Source organism: Lissotriton vulgaris, chromosome 6 (assembly GCF_964263255.1).
Source record: "Lissotriton vulgaris chromosome 6, aLisVul1.2, whole genome shotgun sequence".
In the NCBI taxonomy this organism is placed as follows: domain Eukaryota; kingdom Metazoa; phylum Chordata; class Amphibia; order Caudata; family Salamandridae; genus Lissotriton; species Lissotriton vulgaris.
Genome location: NC_141694.1, coordinates 1,642,078,690 through 1,642,106,155, shown reverse-complemented (window position 1 = coordinate 1,642,106,155; position 27,466 = coordinate 1,642,078,690). Strand labels below are relative to the sequence as shown.

The window sequence follows — 27,466 nt, the reverse complement described above, 5'->3', positions numbered from 1 at the left end:
GTAAAGGGGACCCTCCACAAGTGGGAGATTTAAAATTAAGTTGTTTGTTGTATGCTGACGACGCTATCATCATGGACCTAACCCCAATTGGGTTGCAAAGACGTTTGACGGAGTTGGTCAGGTACACTAATGAATATTTTTTTTAAATAAAGACTTCTAAGAGTAAGGTAATGATTTTTAGTCAGAAAGGCTGTAAGGTTAGACCAAATCTGAAATGATTTTTGGGGGATGAAAATATGGAAATAGTGACATTTTACCCTTATTTAGGATTTTTATTTTACAAATAGGTGCTCCGCTAACAGACATTTAGATCACTGCAAATTTAAAGCTATTTCACAAGCATCAGCAATTAACCGCTTGTATAAGCAATGCGGGAAAAGACATTTTTCACATACTATTGCAGTGTACAAAATAAAGATTCCAGCGACCTTGAATTACGCATGTGAAACAATTGACGAATGTGAGTGGGCTAAGTTCGAGGAAGTGGAAGGTAAAACTTGGCGTCAAATATGTAACTTGAGTCACGCTGCATCAATCGCGGCTCTTAGGCTCGAATTTGGCCTTCTCTCAAAGTACATTTTGTCATTGGCGGGGTCTTTAAGATGGTGTAACGCCTTGATAAATGGTCAAAAAAATCTATTAAGGCTAGCATTGCACAAGGAAATTTTGGATAATCTATTGTGTAAAAGTGTAATTTTTAGAACTTATTTAAAAGCTTTAAGCATTTTTGGTTTAGATTTAGTTGGGGCAACAGCTTTAAACAAAACCGTTTTAAAGCAATTAATTAAAAAAACCATATACGCGATCTCACGAGAAAGAGATCTGAAAATATGCAGAGAGAATGGCAGACTGGACTGCTTAGCCGAGAGCTCACTTACTAAAAGTCCTCAACCGTACATTCTTTGGAACCTGAAACATGGAGTACGCAGAGTGATTCTACTCCTCAGAATGAATGTGTTACCGTTGAGGATAGTAACAGGAGCTTGGAAGGGTATCCCCAAAAATGAAAGACTTTGTGATTTATGCAATGGTGGCATCCAAGACTTCAATCATGTTTTGATTGTGTGCCCAGCACTTAGTTCAATACTTCGCAAATTTCGAAGGCATAGTTTTTTACATTATAATATTTTAACAGCAGAACAGGCACGCAAGCTTCTTCTGTATCCCCCGTCAGAACAGATATGTTTTAAGATTTTCTGCTACTTTAAAAAAATGTTAAATGTCTATTAGAAATTAATAAGTAGGGTGGTCAGTGGATTATATATTACCTTGTATAATTTCCCTTGTTTTAGCACCTTTTTGAGCATTTTAAACATCCTTAATTTGTTGTAACATACGATAAGTAACAACCATTTATTAGTGTGTTTGTCAAATTTAATTTTGTTTGCTATTTAACTTTTGTATGCAAGTTCCGATTTATTTTGGCTATATTGACGCTAGTTAATCATTCTGGTCTTTGTCCAGAATTAGGGCATCTATGCACTAGCACTTTATCTTAATACACTTGCACCTTCAGTAGCACTTTACAAAATCATCTGTTGTTAACACTGTTTTCTGTCCCCGACACAAGTAATGTTTTAATTGCAACCGTGTATTGGATGAACCATACTCAATTTCTTAACTATATGCTTCTAAAATGTAATTTTATATTAGATTAGATTGTTTTAATAAATTAGGAAGTCAACAATTAGTGTTCCTTTCCAGATAACGATTATAAGAATTCAGTACCCCTGAGTGACATATTCAATGATTAACAGAGATTAGTCCCTTCAGGGAGAAGGTAATTTTAGGAAAATTGGTTTTTTAGAGTATTTTTTCGTAACTAATGTTAAGGGTTTATTGAAAAAATGTATTATGTACTGTGTGTAATCTAGGATAATTGCAGGGTGTAATCTTTCGGGCTTATAATATTGTCTTATATGAATTAATGTTTAATTGTAATGTTATGTGGAATTATTCGGAATTCCAAATCATAATAAAATTGAATTGAATTGAATTGACTCCTTTTCTTTGTAGATCATTGTATGGACTGCTGCTGCAGGATGTGTCATCGTTGGACTCCTGTCAGCCTGGTACATCGGAGGCCTGGGAGAGCTGTGGAAATTCCAAACTCAACTGACCGTCCGAAGACGCAGCGCAGGATACTAATGTCAACATTTGGACATCTCGGTAACATCGGCTAACAAATTCTTCTGCTTTCTGCATGTCACCGATGAGGTCCGTCTCCGACCTCCTGTCAACCTGCTTTGTATCGGTCCCAACTCCGACAGCTGTTCTATTGCATTTTTTCAACATCACAGAGACCAATCCTGACTTAATTTCCAGTGACTTTAACACATATGATTACTGCGTTTCGTGCCAAGTACTAACTGAACTGGACCTTTGCTATCTCCACCTTTAATGTTTCTGAAGGAAATACTTGCTATAATTTTACTTGTGATCCCAAACTTATTGGAAAATGTGTGCAGACCAAAATGAAGAACGTTTTGACTTTTATCCAATATGTAAAAAGATTATATTTCAGTCGTACCCCTGATTAATGTTCCCTCTAATTTTTTTCCTCTGTGTGCGGCAGTGGAGGGTCTCTGTGCGCTGCAACCATAGCTATGTGCGCCAGGAACCAGACCGCACGTGTCTGCTGCGCCAAATGGCACTCAAAACATTTACTTTAAAAAGTGAAAAGATACTGCATTTTCACACATAAAGAGCCACAATAAGGGTCTTAAGGGCAGTTTGCAAATTTATTGTATTGCCTGTATTTTCATTGTTGTGTCTCTGACTGCTGTTGTCTGTCTTCTCCGCTGCCTGTATGTGGTCTGTGCCCCTTTTTCTTCCCTCTGTTCCCCTCGCTGTCCCCGTCCTTTCAGCCCGTTCTTTCCTTCTGTACCCCTTGCTGCCCGTGTCTCTGCCCAGTTTTCCATTCTGTTCCCCTCGCTGCCCCATGCCTCTCTGCCTATTCTGCCTTCTGTTCTTAGCTGCCCCTATATTTCTGTATTCTGTATTTTGCCTCCGTGCCATTCATTTTTGTGCCCGTCTGCCCTCTGTGCCACTCGTTTTTTTGCCCCTTTTGCCTTCTGTTCCACTCGTTTTTCCCTCGGTTTTTTGCCTTTTTGCCCACTGTTCCACTCGTTTTTTGTGCCTTTCTGTCCTCTGTTCCACTTGTTTTTCCCTCGTTTTTGTGCCCTTCTGCCCTCTGTTCAACTCGTTTTTTTGTGCCTTTCTGCCCTCTGTGCCACTCGTTTTTCCCTCATTTTTTTTGTGCCTTTCTGCCCTCTGTTCCACTCATTTTTCACTAATTTTTAGTGCCCTTCTGCCCTCTGTCCTACTCGTTTTTGGTGCACTTCTGCTCTCTGTCCCACTCATTTTGTGCCTTTCTGTCCTGTGTTCCACTCGTTTTTCCCGTGTTTTTGGTGCCCTTCTGCCCTCTGTCCCACTCATTTTTGGTGCCCTTCTGCCCTCTGTCCCACTCATTTTTCCCTTGTTTTTAGTGCCCTTCTGCCCTCTGTCCCACTCGTTTTTGGTGCCCTTCTGCCCTCTGTCCCACTCGTTTTGTACCTTTCTGTCCTGTGCTCCACTCGTTTTTCCCTTGTTTGTGGTGCCCTTCTGCCCTCTATCCCACTCGTTTTGTGCCTTTCTGTCCTGTGTTCCACTCATTTTGCCCTTGTTTTTGGTGCCCTTCTGCCCTCTCTCCCACTCGTTTTTGGTGCCCTTCTGCCCTCTGTCCCACTCGTTTTTGGTGCCCTCTGTCCCACTCGTTTTTCCCTTGTTTTTGGTGCCCTTCTGCCCTCTGTCCCACTCGTTTTTGGAGCCCTTCTGCCCTCTGTCCCACTCATTTTTGGTGCCCTTCTGCCCTCTGTCCCACTCGTTTTCCCCTTGTTTTTGGTGCCCTTCTGCCCTCTGTCCCACTCGTTTTTGGTGCCCTTCTGCCCTCTGTCCCACTAGTTTTTCCCTTGTTTTTGGTGCCCTTCTGCCCTCTGTCCCACTCGTTTTTCCCTTGTTTTTGGTGCCCTTCTGCCCTCTGTCCCACTCGTTTTTGGTGCCCTTCTGCCCTCTTTCCCAGTCATTTTTGGTGCCCTTCTGCCCTATGACAACTCGTTTTTTGTGCCTTTCTGCCCTCTGTCCCGCTCATTTTTTGTGCCTTTCTGTCCTCTGTCCCACTCATTTTTGGTGCCTTTCTGCCCGGTGTCCCACTTGCTTTTTTTTGCCTTTCTGCCCCTTTTGCCTTCTGTCCCGCTCGTTTCCCCAGCCGCCGTGGCCTTTTGTTTAAGTATTGCTGTTAATCAGAGCCCCTTCATGGGCTCCGATTAACAGCAATACTTCAACAAAAGGCTACAGTCTTGCCCGCGTTTACTAACAAAAGCGTAGTCAGTTTCCAAACCCAGCGTGTGCTAAAGGACGCTCTGTGTTTGGAAACTGACTACACCTTTGTTAGTAAACGCGGGGCAGACTGTGGCCTTTTGTTTAAGTATTGCTGTTAATCGGAGCCCGTGAAGGGGCTCTGATTAACAGCAATACTTAAACAAAAGGCCACAGTCTGCCCCGCGCTCACACATAACCACAAGCCCCCCCAGCCACCCCCGCACCCAAAAGTGCCTGATGTTTGCGTCGCTCGCCTCTCTCGCGGGACGTCCTGTGTGCGCGCTACACGCGAGGCGGTGCACATTGACGTCAGGGCAGGTGCGCCCTAGAGGGAACGTAGCCCCTGATATGTGCTTTTCAGTCCGTAATTTTATGAAGTGCAAACGTATCATCTTGACTCCTAGTCATTATTATAATGTGTTGCTGCCCCCTGGATGGCTTCTTTCATTTGGTAACATATCAAGATCCTATATTCCTGCAACATTTCTGATGGCCCATGTGCTTCATCCCGATTGAGTATACCGATATTTTCTTCGACTCTCCCTATACATTCTCGGACTGTATGTGAAGCACCCCCATTGACTGAAACATGTGATTCTGATCTTCATCTCCTGTCCAAAACTGAATATATTAGTTAAGCTGCCTCCCTTGTAGGTATCCCTGGACTATCGATCTACCATTTCCGAGCTATTAGCAAACTAGCCTGCCTGATGGTTAAGTCACTTAACCATACTTTAACTGTTTTATCTGAATTTCTCTTAGATGCGCAGGGTGAGCGTCATGCTATACTGCAAAATAGAGCTGCTATTGACTATTTACTTTTAAAGCATGATCATGGATGTTCTGATTTTGAAGGGCTTTGCTGCTTTAATCTTTCTGGCCATACTAAGTCCATCCAGCACCATATCAATGTATTACATGATTTGTCCCGAGAAATACGACAACATTTAGATCAAGGGTGGTTTGATTGGCTTTTTGGGTGGTTACCAAATTTGCATTTGCTTCGTCCTATATTGGGTGGTTTATTTCTAGTAATATGTTTCCTCATTGTTGTTTGTTGTTTTATTCAATGTATTCCATCCCTTTTAGTTATGTTCCGTCCAAGTGTTATTACTAGATCTGTTAGTTATGCTTCCTATTATTCTACTATTGATCTACGTCCAACCTGATTATCTTATACTTTCGATGGTGTTGTACATTGGTCAAGGGTGGAATGTAATGACTGAGATCCCGGTACAGATTGGCTTGGTTATGACCATTGCCCACCACCATCTCAGTATTTGATGTAGTTTCAACTCTTATCCCACCTATTTGCAGAGCTTGCCTATGGACTTTGACAACCTTATGCTGTCTTATACACTGTTTTTGCTCCTTTTCGGGCCTAAAGGCCTGTGCTCGAGCGAAGCCATGATTTTTTCTGACACCATCTTGCTGAGTCTCTTTAGGTGAAAGGCGATATTGATTTTTAACGTGTTATTCGCCAGTAATGAACCAGCACGGACCGGTTCTTATCGGAGGAATCTGCTCTCTCTGTGCCGGAGCCATAACAAACGCTTGGCCAGCTGCTGTTGTGGACCTGGTACGAGGAGGTACAGGAATCCCATGAGAGCGGTAGTCGGGTTCTTTCAGAAGCTTCGAGAAAGGGCTAGGTTCTATATTAGTGAAAGCGGGTCCAAGTGAGGGTGAGATGAATTGATGATCTGTGAGACGATGGTCTGGCGGCTTTGATGGTCTGGTGAAACTTCACGGTGCAAACGTGCAGTCGTGTTTGTGGAACAGAGAGTCCTGACCCAACCAGAGAGGGACAGAGAGTTGGACCCTTCTCCAGCTTACAGATGCCTAATAATATGGTGAGTTGTTCTAAGAATGTTTTCATTATACCTGTTTATGCTTAACCACTTTTCCTTTTCAGCTTCCTATATGTATGTATGTGTTGGTGATTGCTCATTAGTTATATCTTTCCTTGTCATTCTATCATTGTGTAATAAAGAACATTAGTTATTTCTTTCCTTGTTATTTTGTGATCATTGTATAATAAATAGACCCCAGATCATAATTTGTCTGTGGTCTTTGGAATGGGAGGTTAGAATCTTTTTGTACCAAGTGCTGTCCCATAGAAGGATGGTAAGTTACCCTTCTTGCAGGTAATTGCTGAAGAGGGAGGTTGTAACACTGCCAAAACGGGAAGTGTAAATTTGATTCTGATTCTTGTACCCCAGCCTAGTTGCAAAGGTGAGTATTGATCCTGCACCAGGGTGCAGGAAGGTGTGTAGAGGGGGACACCGCCCTGACAAGGTTGAGAACTGCACCAGGGTGCAGTAGGGAACCCCAAAGAGAAATTCTCGCCCGACAAGGTTGACCCTACACCAGGGTGTAGGGAGGGTGTCTAGAGAGAGGCACCGCTTGACAAGGTTGACCCCACACCAGGGAGTGGGGAAGATGTCTAGAGAGAGACATCGCCTTGACAAGGTTGATTCACCAGAGGGTGTTGCTAATTCGCACTAGGGTGCGTTGCTCGCATAGATGCACGTTATTCATCGGAAGGCGTTGTTAATTCGCACCAGGGTGCGTTGCTCATGTAGATGCGCGTTGTTCGTCGTAAGGCGTTATTAATTCGCACCAGGGTGCATTGTTGATTCGCACCAGGGTGTGTTGCTCGTGCATATGGGCGTTGATTCACCGGAAGGTGTTGCTGATTTGTTGGAAGATGTTGCTATACATAGACCTATGATCTATAGTAGCTTTAGTGTCTCTAGTTGTTAGTATTATTCCTTTTCTCAGACAGGTATTCTAAAATTGTGGTGTTTTTAAGCATTCTGGGAAGGGATGGTGCACGTAATGTCCTGATAGTTGGCAGAAGCCCAGAGCTTCTAGACAGAAATACAGGAATTTCAGGTCATTACAGTGATTTAAGTTGAATTTCTTCCTTTGAATGTATATTTCAATTTAAAATGTGTTCAGTCAGTTATATTTTATCAGCTATTGAGTATATGAAGTGAATAGGGTGGAAAGGTAATTAAGTTATAATTAATGAAATGTTAATGTATTTTTATTGTAAATTACATATTTAATTGACTAATATGTTTTAAATTGCTTTATTTATTTGAGTTTAATTTATAAATCATAATATTATGTTAATGTTTATACAGTAGTTGGTTGTTGTATTTGTATGGGACTGTATTGGGTATGTCTTGAAATTATATATATTAATTATTTGTAAGCATGGGCAGAAAATCCGTTCCGCACGCGGATTTTGCTGATTTTCGGTAAATTCGCAATCCTCGAGATTCGCGAATTTACCGCAAAATCCGCGAGAGGAACGGATTGGGTCAAAAGTTCAAGATGACTTTTGTAACTCTTTTAGAATGGCGCCGGCAAGCTGCAAGAGCCATTCTAAAATAGTTACAAAAGTCAGCTTCAACAGGAAGCTCTAATAGATAAAGTAAAGCAGGTGCTCGAGTTGAAGCTCAAATTCAGTTACACAATCATTAATCACCCCAAACTTGGGGTGATTAATGATTGTGTAACTTAATTTGACCTTCAACTCGAGCACCTGCTTTACTTTATCTATTAGTGCTTCATATGAAGCTCTTTGTAGCTATTTTAGAATGGTGCTGGCAGCTTGCCGGCGCCATTCTAAGTGGGGCTGAGTGCAGAAGGGCACAAAAGTGGGACAGAGGGCAGAAGGGGACAAAAGATGAGTGGGGAAGAGGGCAGAAGGGCACAGAAACGAGTGGTACAGAGGGCAGAAGGGCATAAAAAACGAGAGGGTGGCAGTGATTACCAGGCAAAAAAAAAACGCGAACACGCAAAGCGCCCCGCGAACACGCAGAGCGCCCCGCGAACACGCAAAAGTAAAAAAATCCGCAAATTTGCACGAACTCGCAAATTTTGCGGATCGCAAATTTGCAAAATTCGCCCATGACTAATTATTTGTTAACCCTAGTAGATTGTTTGATTGATAATTAGGTATGTATAATTGTAATTGCTTATTTATTGTCACTTTTTATTTTATCTGAATTATTTATTTATTTATTGGTATACATGCTCAATAATGTTTGCAAAATATATTTATATTTCTTTACTTATATTTGGTTTATTAAATTACCATTTTCATTTCAATATTGCCCAATTTGCTATTCTTGTTTACTTGTGGCCTTTTGTCTGTTATATGGAGGGAAGTGAATTTAATTTTGCCTAATTAAAAGTGTTATTTAAAAAAAATATATAATTTCTAATTTTATATATTTATCTACTATACATTTTTTTATGTAAAATATAAATTAAAGAAAATAAGTTGGTAGGTATTAAAATGTTTGCTACAGAATGAATATGAGTTGGAATGATAAATGAAATCCTTCCGAAGTACATAACTTTCGCAACTGTTGCATGCATTGGAGTAAGAAGAGTAAATTTAGTTCCTTCGAAATCCAACACCTTCACTACTGTTGCTTAAACTGGAGTGGAAATAATAAATTCAACCCCATTGAAGTCCAACACTTTACATACTGTTGTTTAGACTGGAGTTGGAATAGTAAATCTAACCCCTCTGAAATTGAACACTCTTTGTACTGGTGCTTAGACAGGAGTAGCAATAGTGTATGTATCCCCTCCAAAATCCAAAACTATTCCCACTGTTGCTTAGAGTGGAGGAAATTAGTAAATGTAACTCTTCCGAAGTCCAACACTGGTCTTACTGTTGCTTAGATTGGAGTAGGAATAGTAAGTCCAAGCGCTCCGAAGTCCAATGCTTTATCTACCGCTGAGTAATTTGTAGTGCAAATAGTATATCTAACCTTTCCGAAGTCCAACACTGTTGTTTCGATTGAAGTTGGAATAGTAAATCTAACACATATGAAGTCCAATGCTTTCTCTTCTGCTACCTAAACTGGAATAGGAATAGTAAATCTATCTGATCCGAAGCCCAACACTTTCCCTACTGATACAATGGGCCTAATTATGAGTTTAGTGGTGTGGGCACGGGCTGACATGCCACTGAACCACTCCCACTACCATAACGACAAACCTCACAGCCGCCCACCTGCCAGATTACGAGTTATTTTGTAATCGGGCGGGCAGGTGGCATGGCGGTCCCATGGTGGTGCAGTAAAAAGGCTCATATGGACTGCCAATGCATGTTCCTGCACAGCATGGACTGTGCATTCCATGCCATGCAGTAACAGAGGTGCATGCACCCAGGGGACACAACAACTGCCCCCTGCATGCACCCCGATGCATAGTGGCAAGAGGAGGCCCTGTAGGGCCACCTTTATTTCCTCACCACTAGCAGTTTTATGGCGTGAGAACTGCCATGAGACCGCTGGCGGTGAGGAAACTCATAATATGCTTGGTGGGGCTGCAACAGCACCACCAACCATATTGTGGCCTCAAGACTACCGCACCAATGCCAGCGTACGTGAATCCCTGGCGACTGCGGCAGTCCCATGGAGGTTTAACCCCCTACCTGTAATATTGCGGTCGGACTTATGGTGCGGCGGTCCCCGACTGCTACCGCCCCTCCAGCGTGAGTTTGGCGATACTATGGACTGCAATATATGTATTACCTACTGGCGGTAGCCGGTAGGTAATTATACTTAGGACCTAATTTCCATAAGAAAATCGCAACATTCTATTCCCAATAACTTTGTTGCCAGATCAAGAATCTTCGTGAAATTTTAAAAACTTGTGGGGCGCTCCAGTCAGCTCCTATCCTGAAAGTTTTGGGGTGATTCGGCAAGCGGGGGCCGAGAAAAAAGGGGGATCCCCAAACGTGTTTCTCCATAGGAAATTTTAGACACGGCTACAGCCTGAACTGCTGAACGCAATTACACCAAATTTGGCAAAAAGGTAGCCCTTGGTTCAGAAATAACTCTTTTTGTTAAATGGTGTAAATCCATTCAGTAGTCGCTGAGAAAATCAAAATAAAAAAATATCGCTATAAGAGGCCCAGTGGATCCGCGCACCCTCCCGATCACGAGCTTCATGCTAATTGTCAACACTCCAAACCAGGAAGTGTTGGAAACCATCTTGTGCCTCAGTTGAACCGAGACACAAGAAGACAGAAAAAAAGGCGGAAAAAAAGAAAAGGGGCCAGGGTAGAAACACACTGACCACCTTAAATTCGGAGAGATTTGCGCACCTAGAGCGAATTGCGGCCGAAAATTTTAAAAAAAGGAAGCGCAGACTCCTGCGCTTCCTTATTATTTAGCCCCCGGTGGACAAGTCCTGGAGCAGGTTAAATTGAATTGCAGGGGCCCAGGCAGGCCCCCGCAGCCCCGGGGATCGTGTGGGGGGGGGCTTCAAGGCCCCACAAGCCCCAGGGACCACCACCCCAGGGGCTTTTATTGGATATTTTGCAGGGGCCCACGCCCCCCTGCCCTGAGGACTACAACCCCCGGGGCTTTTAAAAAAAAGATATATCTGTGTCTGGTGTGGCTCGAGCCCCCCCCACCCGCTCCGGGGACCACCATCTCCGCGGGGGACTAATTATATAAATTGGGGGGTCTGTTATGGATCCCTGAGCCCTGGGGACCATGACCTCCCCGTGGCTTTGCCAATGTCATGGGAGGGGGCGGTGCGGCCCACCTGCTGGAAACTGTGATGGCCCTGGGAACCGCAACCCCCCCAGCGCCGGCTCCTGCAGTGTCCCAAGGTGCCCACACCCGGTACACTGCTGTTTGCTATGCCATGGTGTGAGCCTTGCGGCTCCCACCCTGCCATAGCAAACTGTGGTTTTGATTTTGGAAGAGAGAGCAGGAAACCTGCTCTCGCTTCCAAACTCCAAACCACATTGCTATTCCACACGAGGAGCAACATGTCAGCAGCTCCCCATGTGGAAAAGCAATGCCGGCTCCCGCAGGATGTGGGGAGCCGGCAGGGACTGTGGGGGAATAGAGATACCCCCCTCGGTCCCCAACGAGGTGTCCAGGCCCCGGGGGATGGGGTCCCCCTCGCCAAAAATAATTAAAAAAAAAATAATAATAATAATGCAAAGGCCGGCCGCGGGGGTTGGGGTCCCTGGGGCCATAAATGGCCTGAGGAGGGGAGCCGCGCAGCCCCCCTCCATAGTAATAAAAAAAACCATGCTATGCCCCGGGGGATGGGGTCCCCGTGCCCGGAATATGCCATGGGAGGGGGACCCACGTGGCCCCCCTCCGGCAAATAAATTTTCTTTTTTTTTTAAATTGGGGGTCAGCCCCCTTTACAAAAAAATAAAATAAAAAATAAATGCGATTGTTCGTAGGCCCTGCCCCTCTTAGCAACACTCTGCAAATGTGCCCTGTGGCGTGTTTTAAGTTGGGGAATTAATTCCCCATCAATACTGGGGGTCCCTGGAGGCCAACTAGCCCATCAGGTACTTCTAGTAAGTGCAACAGGGCTGCGTTGCAGAGAGGTGGTCCAGCAACACCCCTTTTTACACCTCTCTGCAACACAGCTCTGTGGCACTTACTGGAGGTACCTGGTGGGCTAGTTGGACACCAGGGACCCCCAGTACTGAAGGGGAATTAATTCCCCAACTTAAAACACGCCTCAGGGCACATTTGCAGAGTGTTGCTAAGAGGGGCAGGGCCTACGAACAATCGCATTTATTTTTTATTTTAATTCCCCAACTTAAAACGTGCGTTTTAGTTTGGGGAATTAATTCCCTTTCAATCCTGAGGACCCCTGGGGGCCAACTTGCCCATCAGGTACCTCCGAAAAGTGCCACAGAGCTTCGTTTCAGTGTGTTGTAAAAAGGGGCGTACTGGAGGTACCTGGTGGGCTAATTGGCCCCCAGGGACTCTCAGGATTTAAGACTAACCCCCTTCCTTCACCACTGTGCAAACACACCCCCTGGAGAGTTGTAAGTTGGGGAATGAATTCCCCTTCAAAACTGAGGATCCCTGGGGGCCAACTTGCCCACCAGGTACCTTCAGTATGCGCCAGGGTGCTGCGTTGCAGAGAGGTGTTCAGAGGCCACGCCCCTTTTTACACCTCTCTGCAACGCAGCTATGTGGCGCTTACTGGAGGTACCTAGTGGGCTAGTTGGACCCTAGGGACCCTCAGGATATATGGGGACTTAATCTCCCACCTTAAAATGACCACATGCATGTTTACACAGTGGTGAAGGGAGGGGACGGGGCCTGAGGTGACGTGTGCAAACACCCCCTGTGGCGCATTTTAAGTTGGGGAAATAATTCCCCTTCAATACTGAGGGCCCCTGGAGGCCAACTAGCCCACCAGGTGCTTCCAGTAAGCGCCACTGCGCTGCGTTGCAGAGAGGTGGTTTAGGCCATGCCCCTTTTTACACCTCTCTGGAACGCATCTCTGTGGCACTTACTGGAGGTACCTAGTCAGCTAGTTTGACCCTAGGGACCCTCAGGATTCAAGGGGACTTAATCTCCCAACTTAAAACGGCCACAGGGCATGTTTACACAGTGGTGAAAGGAGGGGACGAGGGTTGAGTTGACGTGTGCAAACACGCTCTGTGGCGCGTTTTAGGTTGGGGAAATAATTCCCCTTCAATCCTGAGGGCCCCTGGGGGCCAATTAGCCCACCAGGTGCTTCCAGTAAGCACCACTGCACAGTGTTGCAGAGAGGTACCCCAACACATCGTGTTCCCTTGTGTGTGTAGGTGTTTTCACTGCATTCTAAGTGTCTTTTATCATAGCACTGGCTCTAGGCCTGGTTAGTCAGATTCAGTTACCACCAGTACCCGTCTGGAAAAGTTGTGGGCACAGGAGGACTTTCTGCTTTTCTGTTGGTTCTGTCTGTACATCTCTTCTTCTTCCTGCACTTTTCTTTGTCTTTGTGGACTTCAGTTGCTTCTTTCTGCATTTCTTTTTTTATCTTTATGTGCATTGTTTCTTCTTTCATCACATGTCCTACCTCTGTAGACATAGTTATAAACTAGCATTTAAAAAACCTTTGAAATTCACTGAAAAAAACATAGGTTACAGGCACGTTATAGTTAGAAATTAGCATTTAAAAAACCTTAGAAATGCACTGAAAAAAACATAGGTTTTAAGCACGTCGTAGTTAGCAATTAGCATTTGAAAAAACCTTAGAAATTCACTAAAAAAAACAAAGGTTTCATGGGCGTTATAGTTAGTTTGACATTTCACTCGTACAAAACCATAGAAATTCCCCTTTTATAGTTAGTTCAGCTAACTATAACTTGCGCGCCTGGAATGCACTGCTGATGACGTCATATATTACATCACTCATGACATGGTCAGTAACCTCACTCATGACATCACTGATGAAATCTCGAATGACATCACTGATGACATCAACTTTTGACAGCTTATTTATTTACATTTTGACTGAACTCATGAGATTGTCAAGTTATTGTAGTGTGAGCATTTATCACAGCAAGGCGCTTATGTTTCCCATGTATTTACAACATTGATATTTTTGCCACGATAACATGGCTGCCAGTAACAACACGTTTGTTTTGGTTGTCCCTCTTTTATGTTTGTACAACTCACCATATTTTAAAAGTTACCACACCTTTTGTACACTTTACACGTGAGCAAGGCTGCGGACGCAGTCAAAACGCGTAGTGTAATAAATATTCTTGCGGAATATCATCTGTACGGAGTTTCATTGTCCTGAGAGCGCACAAAATACAATTTTGGTTATAAATATATATATATATATATATATATATATATATATATATATATATATATAATTATAATTCACCAAATGAGTTCCAATTACAGCGCTCTCAAGGTTGGTGCCGGCGAGCAGGGCGGAACCATGCCCTGTAATTATTGTCCACCAAAAGATAAAGGCTGCACTTCACTTCACGTGTTGTTTATGCAGTGATATGTATTAGTCCCCAACCATAGCCACACAATACATCATCATCATGGTGCTTTGTGTGTCAGTGGTTAGCCACTACTAAATACATACTATTTGGATAAACAATATTCTTTAGGGATGTTCATGTCAATTCATATTTTAGTTCTGGATATATTGTCATAGAACCCTACTAAGGATGTCCGCATATTCCCTGCGCCTATGTAAGAGAAGAAAAAGTATTGAGTCCTATTGGCTTTGCCAGTGTCTGTTGCTTCTGCTGCCAATGAATAATGTAGGCCCAAACTGCATTCCAGGAGCGAAACAGGGACTATGAAGATTGATGAAGAAATTAACTCAGTAATGCAAAGTGTTCAAATAAGACTGAATACAAATACGAATTGCTTGACTTACACAGAAGGAAGTAGAACACATTTATTTAATTTGAGAAAATCAAGGTAAATAGACTTTTCATTAAAGCAATCAAAACATTCACCACACACCATACAAGCATCCAGGCAAGGCATTGGCACTTTAGATAATTAGTCAACTATGCACATTACGAAAGCCAATAGGTCTGGCTCACAACTGAAAATACAAGCAAAACCCATTCTCTCTGCCAATGCGTATTGGGATTTTTGTCTTTTCCACTACCGTCCAGTCAACCATCGCATACTGTAAGATACTTTAGAAACTTGACAATATTAAAGCAGGACTACTAGTGAATTTCAGCAACTTGCATACTAGTCAATACCTAGCAAATTCGTTCAATTAATATTATATTGACTGTTGCTTGGCATGGCTGATCTATTAAGTGGGAGCATACTGCACTGAATCACTGACTGCCAGACGTGCATCACATCAGTTTATCAGACTCTGCTGGAGCAATACAATTTGTAAAGCCATTACTCTGCCTAATCGCGCTATTTGTGTTCATTACTTTACTTAGCGACACATGCTGTGCTCTGGCCTGCTAACAGTGCTTGCTCGGGGATTATTTCTCTTGAATGGAGAATGCAAACCATGCGAATACCACCAAAGTAATGGAATACATTTCAGAGAGGGACATGCATGGAATACATGTACTTGATCAATACGAAGTATGCATGTTTTAATTCAACATGCAAATATAGATGTTCGTGCTGGCTCTCAATCAAATAAATCCACGGTTTGTGATCAGTGCTAAAGAGTTAAGCTTTCTCGGCAGATTATAGGTCGTTATGTGACGCAAATGTCAGCCTAACGTATTTACTATTTCAGAGCTCTCAATATTACATCACGTTTTTTAAAGAATATGCCGCCGAGACTGGGCCGGTTTTGCATGCCATTGTGAGGCGCAATGATTACACAAGCAAGACCCGAGCGCTAGATACATGACTAAATACTTGCTTGCCATCTAGTGGCAGTAGTGGTCAACTACAGCGGAATTTCACTGACGACGTATGCTATGCAGCATGCAAGAGAGTGTGTAATGTCTATTAACACACGTGGTGGGCTTTGACTGAGCAGTGGTGGCTGGTGATCTTTGAAAGTGGCAGGGCATATTTTTCCATAAATTCCAGAAGCGAAGAAGTCCGACTTCGAGTAGATTTTCGGGGTTTCGGGGGGGCTTGAGAGCATTAATTCTCCCTATGAGAAATGTTTGAATTAAAAGTCATCAAATACTGCACTTTCAAACAAATATTTCACACATATTTGCTAAAAAAGCTAGGCTCTGAAAAGGCAGTCATTAAATATTCATGCATTTTCAAAGGGCAAGTCAATAAATCCTGATGTTTACCCTGACTCGACCTTTACTTTTTCAAAATGCGCTATTGGGCCCACCATATGTAAATATAAATTACCTCAATTCTTCCAGGTGCAGCATTCTGTCATGCATGCCCTATATGCTATTTGGGACCCCTAACACCACGAATTACCTACAATATGATAGTAACAAAATGTTGGTGTTGATGCTGGCCATACACTATAGGTGACCCCCTCAGTAAACCACTAAGTTTAACTAACCAGGCGAGGTTTTAATGACTTTTATGATTATTGGTTTAATTAAAGTGGGTTATTAGTTGAAAAGTCCAGCTCGAATGATCAATATAATCCTTGTCAGGATAAACCACAAAAGTCTCTACATAAACCTCTGGTTGCTTGGCAAAAAATCAGTCAGGCTTAACTTGGAGGCACTGTGTGAAGTATTTATGCAGCACTCAAACAGTAATAACATGAAAACACAACATTTCTAAACCAATTTGGAAAAAAAGTTAATTTTAATAAATAAAATAACACCAACATGAAAAAAATCCAATCAATAGAGCCAAAGTGAATTTTTAAAGTTTCTAGGTAAAAATAGTGCCATAAAGCACACAGCGACTATTGCGGTTATCTGGTAGCACTTTAGCGGGTCCAGTCACAAGTTAAGGCAGACTGATGGAACGAGGGTTGGATACGGGGACCAGGTTCATACCAGTGTAAAGTTTTACCTTCCATGTTTCCTTTTCTGAGCCAAGTTCATGTGGGGAGCTGCAGCTGAGCTTTACGTTGGCGGCCAATGCGAAGAGATGATTGTCTGCTTTAGGCAAGGGTCAGGCATTGTGGACAATTTCTCTTTGGCACAAAGGGTAGGCCATTGCTGGAGATTTGCGTAAGTGGACAATGTGTATAATCATCGGGCAATGCCAATGAGTCCATTCACGGTCATGAGGATCTTCACCTGGCCAAGGGTCAAGGACAAAGGGGTCACCTCTTGGGGATTAGGACACACTTCAGCAGACGCCAGCAGCAGGGTTCAGGGAAGCCCATGTGGTGCTGGTCAGCTGGGCAGGTAGAGGGAGCCCCCTGTAAAATTGCTGTATCCCTGTAGCTCCGACAGGTAGACAGCCAAAAGACCCACAGAGTCACTTCTGGGGAGCCTAGGATCAAGGCAAGCAGGTTGAGCCTTCGTTCTTGGACCTGAAGTCCTTCTGAAACTTCTATAGGTCTAAGAGTGATCTGATGAGATGTTCTGGAGGTGCCACTTGGGGTTGATGAATGCCCCCTTCGTCTATCCTTCCCTCTTTCCTAGGTTTTGCTCCAGATTGTCTAGGGTAACAAGGGACAAGTAGATCTAGGTTTGGGCTGCGTTTGTCAGTGGCAGAGCAGGGAGCCTTTCCAAGTGAGGAAGGTTCCCTTTGAAACTCAGGCAGGCAAACAGTACAAGTCCCAGAACATTATGCTCAGGAGATGAAAACACCATATGAGAGCCATTCACAGTCATGTGACCCTAGACGCAGGCAGAAAGGCAACTTTTGCTTAGGCAGAAAAATGTCAATTATCTAAAAGTAGCTTTTTCAGAATAGTAACTAAAAAATTGACTTGGTCATTGAAGAGGGTTTTAATTACGATTTCACTGCGTGGAAGAAGCATCTCCCTATTTATTCCCAAACTAAAGTTATCACTAAAGTGTATTAAGGTAACCCAGTGTTAGTCTATGGTACAGACAGCCTTGCAACGGTGAAACAAGATGTTAGGAGTTTTTCACTGTCTGGACTTTAAAACGTCCTACTTTTTAAAATGCCATGCACCCTACCCTTTGTGCTTTTAGGACCAATCTTAGGGTTGACATAAATATTAAAAACAATTCCTTAGGGCTGGCAAAAGGTTTATTTTGACAGGTTGAAATGACACTTTAAAACTGCAATACAAGCTGCAGTGGCAGACCTGAGACATGGTTTACAGTGATACTTTAATGGGTGGCACAATGAGTGCTTCAGTCTTATAGTTGCATTTAATTTACAGGCTCTTGGTGCATCTAGTACCATTTACTAGGGACTTATGAGTAAATCAAATGTACCAAACACATGTATACATGGGGAGGCACAAGCACTTTACTTCTGGTTTGCAGGAGTAAAGCACCCAAAGTCCTAAAAGCCAACATAAACAGGTTCAGCATAAGAAGGTCAAAATCTGGAGTGGCCCTGCAGAAACATTGGTGTTTCTGCAGGGCCAGAAACACCAATGTTTCTGGCCCAACATTAGAGTCCAACATTGGTGTAAGGAAAGATGGTATTGTTTGCTGACCTTAGTACTACAGATTTGAGTGGGAAGGACTGTGGGATGTAGAGCACTAACACTCTTGCACATTTCAGGTTCTTGACAGTATGAAAGTTATTGGAAAAGGTGCGTAATGAAGTTGTACATGATAGGGCTTCCCCAGGAGCCCATGGAGAAGGGCACATTTCCTTGAGGTCCTGCCCAGTTGACAGCTGTCCCCGCTCATCCAAGGTTGCTCTGTCTCCCCCCCTAAAGGATGGACAAAGGAAGAAAAAGATGGCCCCACACGAGTTGCAGGGGGTTTGCGCCAGAAGAAGAAACATATTCATTCGTCAGCTCCTGGTACTCCTTTGACCCTTGAGAATGAAGGCAAACACACAGTTCCCTCCCAGATTCACCCCACACGTCCTAACTCTGTGTCAAGTTTGGAAAAATGGTGTACAAGGCTGATTGGAATATTGTCCCAGGCACAGCAAATTTTAAACCCAAAGTGTCCAGTACATTACAAATGGGGGGGGACTGAGGTGTTGCAGGCTGGGGCGGCTCCTCCAATAGGGCAGAGTAGGGTTGGCCCACTGCTTCTCGCAGTGCGAGAAGCAGAATCATAAAATGGTAATAACTTTCCGTTATTACCATTTTATGTTTGGTTGCGGGCAGGTGGGTGGGTCTTCTCTGAGAGCAGGGCAGGGGAGGAGTGGTGGGCCTGCTCACTCCTGAGTGCGCAAAGACTGTGTGGTCGGCCCCCTGGGGCCGCCCAAACCAGTCATGCACACTCTACCCTTCTCCATGCATTCTGCAATGCAGCCTACATGGAGAAAAAGGCCTCCCCATAAGCAGCTGGCTGTGCAGTGTTCCAACCAATCACAACACTGCTTGCTGCATTCTGATTGGCTTAGGGAAGGGAGGGAGCCTGGCTCCCTGCTTCTGCTTCCTGTTTCTGGAGAGCAGAGAAGACGCAGTACTGGTCCGGCAGGGAAGCTACATTTAATTACATATTTAAGAAAAAAATTAATTACCCCTCCCCCCCATGACTCACCCTCCCGACCATGAGTCATGCCGGCCGCGACTGGTTGCAGGTCTCCGAGGCGAGGGCTCTGCCTTTGCTAGCACTACATGATCAGTTTGATGACTTGTGCAAGCATCGCCATGCATGTGCACCAACTATTACACCAATATCATTGGCTGCCTCAGATTGCTGCTTGAAACCTCGTTGTGAGAAGAGAGGAACAGTATTTTTTCATAATACCAATGGGAATAGTAGCTTATTGTTCACTATTCGTATGAATTGAAAAAAAAACGGGCTAAAAACAAGTAAGCCGAGATGCCAGATGAATGAGCTACTCCCTGCTGGTTTCGAGCACTATTCCCCTGCTTTTTACAGCATGGAAAAATTATTAAGAATGTTAACTGATACTGGAAAGGTCAGAAAATAAGATTTCGCTTGATTAGCATGTGTTAAAAACAAATGATGCAATATCCAAATCGATTTTTCCATTATTTTGTATCAGATATATTTTTAACCAAAAAGTAGTATATTTGGCGAGGAAAGAAAAGCGAAAATAATCTGCAGAAGGATCAACTGTATTTGAGAGAAACCTGCAGTAATAGTTCTTCACAAAGGTGTCAGTATCCTTAGCCAAATAGTTACTGGTTGAGAATGAGGGAGCAATGCTAAAATGTCCAATAACACAAGCTTTCTAAATTAGATGATCCTCTATGTACTTACAAGTAATGTTCATAGGCAAAGAATGAAAAAAGTGAAAATTAGATTAAAAAAAATATTAAAAGGAAAGATATTTTTTCAGCAAAACATACTTTCCATCTGTAATGCCAATCACTGGTTGTTCACTAATATCTGGAAGGCTAGAGGGAACCTAAATTCCTGGACGAATCACAGCAATATTTTTCCCAAATCCTTTTGCTAATGCTTCTAGCTTGGGGGTAGATGTATCAACATACCCTTTTGCGATTTCTAAATAGCGATTTTTAAGGAATCGCTATGAAGAAATCGCAAAATGGGATGTATGTAGAAAATCACAATTTTTTAGCGATTTCTTATTCTTCCTTATTTGCGAAATCGCAATTTGGGAATTTGCAATTAAGGAATAATTTCCCATTCATTCCATGCCAGGAGGCCCATAGAAATGATTGTGAAATAATTCTCAATTTGCAAATCGCAATTTGCTAATCGCAAATTGAGAATAATTTCAAGGGTGCAGGGGTGTCTCAAGGACACCCTGCTGCACCCCTAAAATTTACATGTGTGTGCATATGGCGCACATACATGCCCTATGCGTATGTATGTGTGTCACATGCCACCTTCACAAATGCCAAATTGTGCATTTTTAAAAGAATTTGCAAATTACCACCAACTACAAGTTGGTGGTAATTTGCGATTTCTTAACCTAAATTCGCAATTCCAAAATGCTACATACATAGCATTTAAGGAATCACAAAATTGTGATTCCTTAAATGCTTATGCAAAATAAGGAATTGCAAATTTTTGCGATTCCTTATTTAGCGAATTTTTGTTACATGTCAAAACATGCAAAAAGAACGTTTGCGATTCACAAAGGCCCGAATTCTGCGAATTCCGGCCTTTGCGAATCGCAAACGGCTTGATACATCTAGCCCATGGTCAGGTACATTTTCTGGCCCACCTCAAATGGGCAAAACTGAAGAAGCTGTATTTCTATTGCCCTGTGTTACACAGCGCTTGAAAAGTTCCATTGAAGGTGATTTCAGGAGTCCAGGAGAGGAAAGTATTCTATTTTAGGATTGGAGGTCCTCCTCCCCAGAGTGAATGATGCTTTCAACCAACACTGCTCAATGAGAATGCTCATTGGATGAGATTAGTTAAGAACTCTGAGTACCCCAACACATGTCACAAGCAGGATGCCCTAAACATCATTTCATCCATGATTTAGTCAACTGAAAGAGGAACTGATTTTGTACCCCCGCTGCACAGTTCCCACTGACGCCGCACTTCTCCACCACCTTGACTCAAACATGGGAAACCTTCTTGGGCTGAGACTGTCCAATGACCTGTACTAAGCTGCCCGGTGACGGATATTCCAGAGGTAAATATGACCTCTGAAGGAGTCTCCTGTCAAATTTCTTCCAAAATTATCTTTATTATCGAATTCAGTAACCCAAATCGTACCCTTCCTCAGAGTTCGAAATAATGTAAGCTTTTTTCTTATAATTGCATCTTATGAATGCCCTACTTAACTTTTCCTACTTTTTCCTAGTTTCCTGATGTCAAGTGAACCCGTACGTGATCCTTGGAACGTGATTCCAAAAAACACATGCATTCTCAAAACCTACAGCTCTCGCATACCTCCTGCAAAGCATGCACATTTTCACTTTCTGACCTGGGAAGTATGGGCTAGGTGTACCAAAACCCAGTGAGGTAAATGTTTTTGAAGGATGGAAACAAACATAGCACTTATGCATTCAAAGACTTTGGTCTGAACCACTGTAACTCAGGAAAGTATAACAGTAAATGCTAGAACTACCAAACCAATGAAAAAACTGATGCACCACTTTGAACCAAAAACAATTTCCCAGTATGATGTGATCTTGTTCTTGGTGAACAGGGTTGGGAGACTGCGTAAAATAATTTGTGTGGTTGTTGCTTTTGGGCAGATACAACTCATCAAATTGTTTTCCCTTGTTTATGCCCCAGATAAAGGTTTTTTTAAATTAATTTTCTAATTCAGACAGCTGCATATTGTAATACTGTTTTTTAAAATCTAATATATATATGTGTATATATATATATATATATATATATATATATATATATATATATATACATATATTTATATATATATATATATATATATATATATGTTAAGGTCCACAAACTGCCACTTGCAGGGTGCACTCACATTAGCACCAATCCCAGGATACATTGTTGATACTCACCTGAGTTTGATTGTAAGCAAAAGTAAATGGTATTTATTGGCAAGTCACGTGTTGGCACTTCTTTGTTGCAGCAAACCTCTGATGAAGGGCGGAGCCAGAAACGCGTCAGGTGCTGCGGGCGCAGGCTGTGTGAAAGACCTTCCCTGACCCTATAAACGCCTATTGTGAGTGCACCCTGCAAGTGGCAGTATGTGGACCTTAATCTATTCCGGCCAGCCAGGTCGGGGGGAAGCACCGCCGCACAACATGCGGTTCTGTGGCTGTCTTTGGTGATAGCACAACGGGACTACCAGGCAAGTGGCAGAATGGGGGAAGCCACCTTTGACACACCCGTGTAAGATAAACTTTATTGAACAAGGAAGTGCTGCCAGCTCACTTGAGTTTGATTTGGACTACCAATCCCAGGATACATTGTTGATACTCACCTGAGTTTGATTGTAAGCAAAAGTAAAGGGTATTTATTGGCAAGTCACGTGTTGGCACTTCTTTGTTGCAGCAAACCTCTGATGAAGGGCGGAGCCAGAAACGCGCCAGGTGCTGCGGGCGCAAGCTGTGTGAAAGACCTTCCCTGACCCTATGAACGCCTAATGTGAGTGCACCCTGCAAGTGGCAGTTTGTGGACCTTAATCTATTCCGGCCAGCCAGGTCGGGGGGGAGCACCGCCGCACAACATGCGGTTCCGTGGCTGTCTTTGGTGATAGCACAACGGGACTACCAGGCGAGTGGCAGAATGGGGGAAGCCACCTTTGACACACCTGTGTAAGATAAACTTTATTGAACAAGGAAGTGCTGCCAGCTCACTTGAGTTTGATTTGGACTACCAATCCCAGGATACATTGTTGATACTCACCTGAGTTTGATTGTAAGCAAAAGTAAAGGGTATTTATTGGCAAGTCACGTGTTGGCACTTCTTTGTTGCAGCAAACCTCTGATGAAGGGCGGAGCCAGAAACGCATCAGGTGCTGCGGGCGCAGGCTGTGTGAAAGACCTTCCCTGACCCTATGAACGCCTAATGTGAGTGCACCCTGCAAGTGGCAGTTTGTGGACCTTAATCTATTCCGGCCAGCCAGGTCGGGGGGGAGCACCGCCGCACAAAATGCGGTTCCGTGGCTGTCTTTGGTGATAGCACAACGGGACTACCAGGCGAGTGGCAGAATGGGGGAAGCCACCTTTGACACACCGGTGTAAGATAAACTTTATTGAACAAGGAAGTGCTGCCAGCTCACTTGAGTTTGATTTGGACTACCAATCCCAGGATACATTGTTGATACTCACCTGAGTTTGATTGTAAGCAAAAGTAAAGGGTATTTATTGGCAAGTCACGTGTTGGCACTTCTTTGTTGCAGCAAACCGCTGATGAAGGGCGGAGCCAGAAACGCGTCAGGTGCTGCGGGCGCAGGCTGTGTGAAAGACCTTCCCTGACCCTATGAACGCCTAATATGAGTGCACCCTGCAAGTGGCAGTTTGTGGACCTTAAAATATATGTATATGTATATATATATATTCTCAGAAAAAAACTGATGCTTACAGGGACATTATAGTTAGGAAGTGGAATTTAAAAAATCTTGGAAATTCACTGAAAAAAACAAAGGTTACAGAGAAGTTCAGCAGGTATAGTGAGCTGAGCTAACTATAACTTGCTCCAGGAGGCACGTTTGCAGAGTAGTGGAGAAAGGGGGCGGGACCTTTGGCAAGTTACTGGCTTTTTAAATCTTTTATAGGAAGGGGGGCAGATGGTCCCCTTTCCCTGGACCCCCCTACTGAGGCCGATTTCGGGCCCAGGGACCCCATCCCCCAGGGCCAGACCTTTTTAAAAAATATATATTTTCTTGCAATTGTGAGGGCCCCATTCATCTGTGGCATGCCACTTTTAAAAAAAATAAAAACAAAGATGGAAGAGAAGCAGCGCGGCCCCCCTCCACAGGTCGATTTTGGCCCTGGGGACCTCATTTCCATGGGACTGGCCTCTCCGTTAGGGACTGTGGGGGGGGTGCACGAAGGTCCCTGCGGGTCCTGCCAGCTCCTGGCCTTCTGTGGGAACCGGCATTGCTTTGGGACCTAGGGAGCTGCTCCCAGGGCCCCCAAGCAAAGTGTCTGTTTCCCTGCTCACTTCACAGCAGGCAGGAAAACAGACACTTGCTCTGCTTTCAGCAAGCAAGAGCATTTTGTGCTCTTGCATGCTGAAAGTATAGCACTTGTTTGATATGTCCCAGGGTGGGCACCCAGGGTCATTGCTGGAGCCAGTCCCGGGGGTGGCAGTCCCCAGGGCCATGTAGGACTCCACGAGGGGGGCCAAACGGCCCGCTCCTTTGCTAAGTAAGCCCCAGGGAGATGGTAGTCCCCGGGGGTCCACAACAGACCCCGTTTATTATTGTATTTTTTCCTGGGGAGGTGGCGGTCCCCAGGTTGCGCAGGGGGGCCGGAGCCCCCCATGCATTAATATTTATTTTAGCCACAGGAGGTGGCATTCCCCCGGGGCTGTAGGGGAGGTTGTAGGGCTTCCACCCACATCGTTTTTTAAAAATAATAATGTTTATGCCAAAGGAAGGTAGCTGTCCCCGAGACCTGAGCGGTCCCACTGTATTTGCATACAACTGTCCTGGGGAGAGGGCAGTCCCCGGGGCAGCGTGGGAGTGGTGTGGCCTTGTTTTTAATTGATGTATATGCCCCTGGGAAGTGGTGGTCCCCGGGGTGTAACAAAAGCCTTGAAGGGGGGCCCATGAGCCGCCCCTCCTTTATTAACTTTTCGCAGCCAGGACCTGACCCACCCGGGGGTTATTCCAAAGCAAGTGAGAGAGCCACAATTGCTTTTTTTTTCAAATGTTGCCACAGATTCACTTCCATATCTGGGGATCAGGGTAGTCCTGCTCCCTTGACTTTTAAAAAAAAACAAATAATTCTGGGACGCTGCCAACACTTCCAGGATGAAGTGTTAACAGCCAACCAAATTTTAGTAGGATTCGCGAGTCCACTGCATGGACTTGAGTCTCTAGATATCTATATTTTTTAAAGATAGATATCTCAGAAACTACTGAATGGATTTACACCATATCCATGCTTTCTGGACCGACGTCGGGCTTTCTGCCAAATTTGGGGTAAGTCCGTTCAGCAGTTCGGGCTGTAGTCCTGTTCAGAAAATGAAAAATCCCCAGAGACTTAACGTGGGAAAAACGCGTTTTGAGACCCCCCCAAAACTTTCAACACAGCAGCTGCACTAAAAAGAGGAAGCTTTGTGACAATTTTGTGGAGATTCGTCAAGCGACTTCAAAGTTCAAAGTTATTGGCAAAACAAAAAACGCATTTTACTATGGAAACTTTTACTATATATATATATATATATATATATATATATATATATATATATATATATATATATATATATATATATATATATATATACATATAAATATATACATATATATATATACTCCACCAAAAATGTTTTACCCACTGCCCAAAAAAGTGATTAAATAAATGTGCATTTCCACACCAGGCCGCCTTTCTCTAATGCAGAGGTGTACTTTGCAAACAATTCACCATTAGGGCAAGAGCAAATTGGACTGTCACTTAACATACCTTTCACTTCATCTGCAAACCAGTGAATGATGCAGCTTTCCAAGAACTCTAATGGAAATGTAATTGCACTTCCAAAATTCATAAATCTCCCCTTGAAAAGGATGTCAATGTACGAGGTTTTTTCTTAAATTCAGCACTGTATCTTTATAGCAATAGAGTGAAATACGTATGTCCCACAAAATTATTACAGAATTGTTATTGTGCCATGCCATTTATTACTAATTATTACATTTTGGTGATGTGTATCCTGAAACCCTTTTGTAAATGGTAGACTGGATCCTTGATTGCTGGTCCAGGTGAGCATACTTTTTTATTAAATTTCAGAAAACATAATTTGCAGTTCTGCCTTTCTCTACACAGAAACATGCTACTTGGGAAAACAGAATGACATGTGATGTGTTTCCATACTCTTGCCCTATAACTATACATACACAGGACTACTTTGTGCATGGGTCTGGTTTGAGCTAACCTGTACACGAATGGGCCATCTTCGTGGTCAATTTGCTACTGTAGTATAGAGGCACATTTTGGGCCTGATTCACAAAGATAAACTTACACCTTTGTGTAAGTTCACAATTGTTTGCTATTCACAAAGGTATTTTACTAGTTGTTTTTTTACAACTGACGAGTCGCCTCGCATAAAAAGATAGGACTGCCCTATCTTTTTATGTGCGGATACTTTGCAGTCATAAAGATACTACTAGTAACTCCCTTTAGGTGATGTATCCAGAAACCAGCCACCTTCAGCACACAGATATGGAAATATGTTTCAAGGGAACTTTTGTTGGTGCTGCTGGCTTACCAGCAGAAACATGCAAATCCCTCCATTGTTTTTGTTGCACATTTTGAAATATTACATACCAACTGCCATATCCATATGTCCACTTCCGTGTTGACTCCATCGCTTGTTCCTGGTCCATATACCACAGCCTAAAACATAGAGCATCCCATTTTAAATAGATTCAATCTGGAATTATTTACTAGAATTTGAATGCCCAGCAACCTATTGTCATCAAGCAACCACCATGCTAACAAAGAATTAAAGACCACTGTACAACTTCCTCCAGTGGTTCTCACTCCCACTATCCCTCGCCTTTTTTGTTACCATGGGCATTATTCACAAAGATAAATATACACATATTTATAAATATAACTAAATTGTGCACTTATGTGTGAATTAATCTCTGCCAATGTTGCCAAGATATCTGTACAGAGAAGGCAGGAGAGTCAGGGGCTGAGGGCTTCTGCTGAAGGGTTGTGAACTGTTCTATGTATGTATTATGTGAGTAGTACTATTGGAGTAATACTTTATCTACTACAAAAAGCAATTTGTGAATCGGGCCCTTTGTAGTAAGGTTTCCATTATATTAAGCTCTCTCATAGATACATCCACATATATAGGTCCTGGTTTACCAATTAGCATTCTAACAGATCATCATAACAAACCAATTTATGCCAGTCAGTCAGTCAAAATACTTTATTGCGATAACTTAATATCATACAAAGACAATGGCATAAAATCACAAGCAACAAATACAATGAATAAAAACAGTTAAAAAGCATTTTAGTGTTAACATGTTAAAAATCATCATACACCATGTTACATTTCATAAGTAAAAGATTAATACAAAGTGCAAAGTGCTAAAGTGCAAGGTGCTAAAGTGCGAAAAGGTTTAAAAAATTTCCTAGGTGTGTCCCCATCTGGGTATTAGAAAAGGGTGACTACTCGCCCTGTTATAATGTGTTCTAAGATCCTTGACCGATAATCACCAGCAGCCAGACTAATTAGTGT

General features: G+C 43.2%; 1 protein-coding gene across 1 annotated transcript in view; it reads right to left on the bottom strand.

Annotated features, from left to right (window-relative positions):
* HAAO (3-hydroxyanthranilate 3,4-dioxygenase) overlaps positions 1–27,466 on the bottom strand; it is a 374,111-nt gene that overhangs the window by 59,081 nt on the left and 287,564 nt on the right. The window contains exon 5 of the mRNA XM_086925914.1: positions 26,536–26,604. Within this exon, the coding sequence (XP_086782040.1) occupies positions 26,536–26,604 (69 nt within the window). The remainder of the gene's footprint in view (positions 1–26,535; positions 26,605–27,466) is intronic.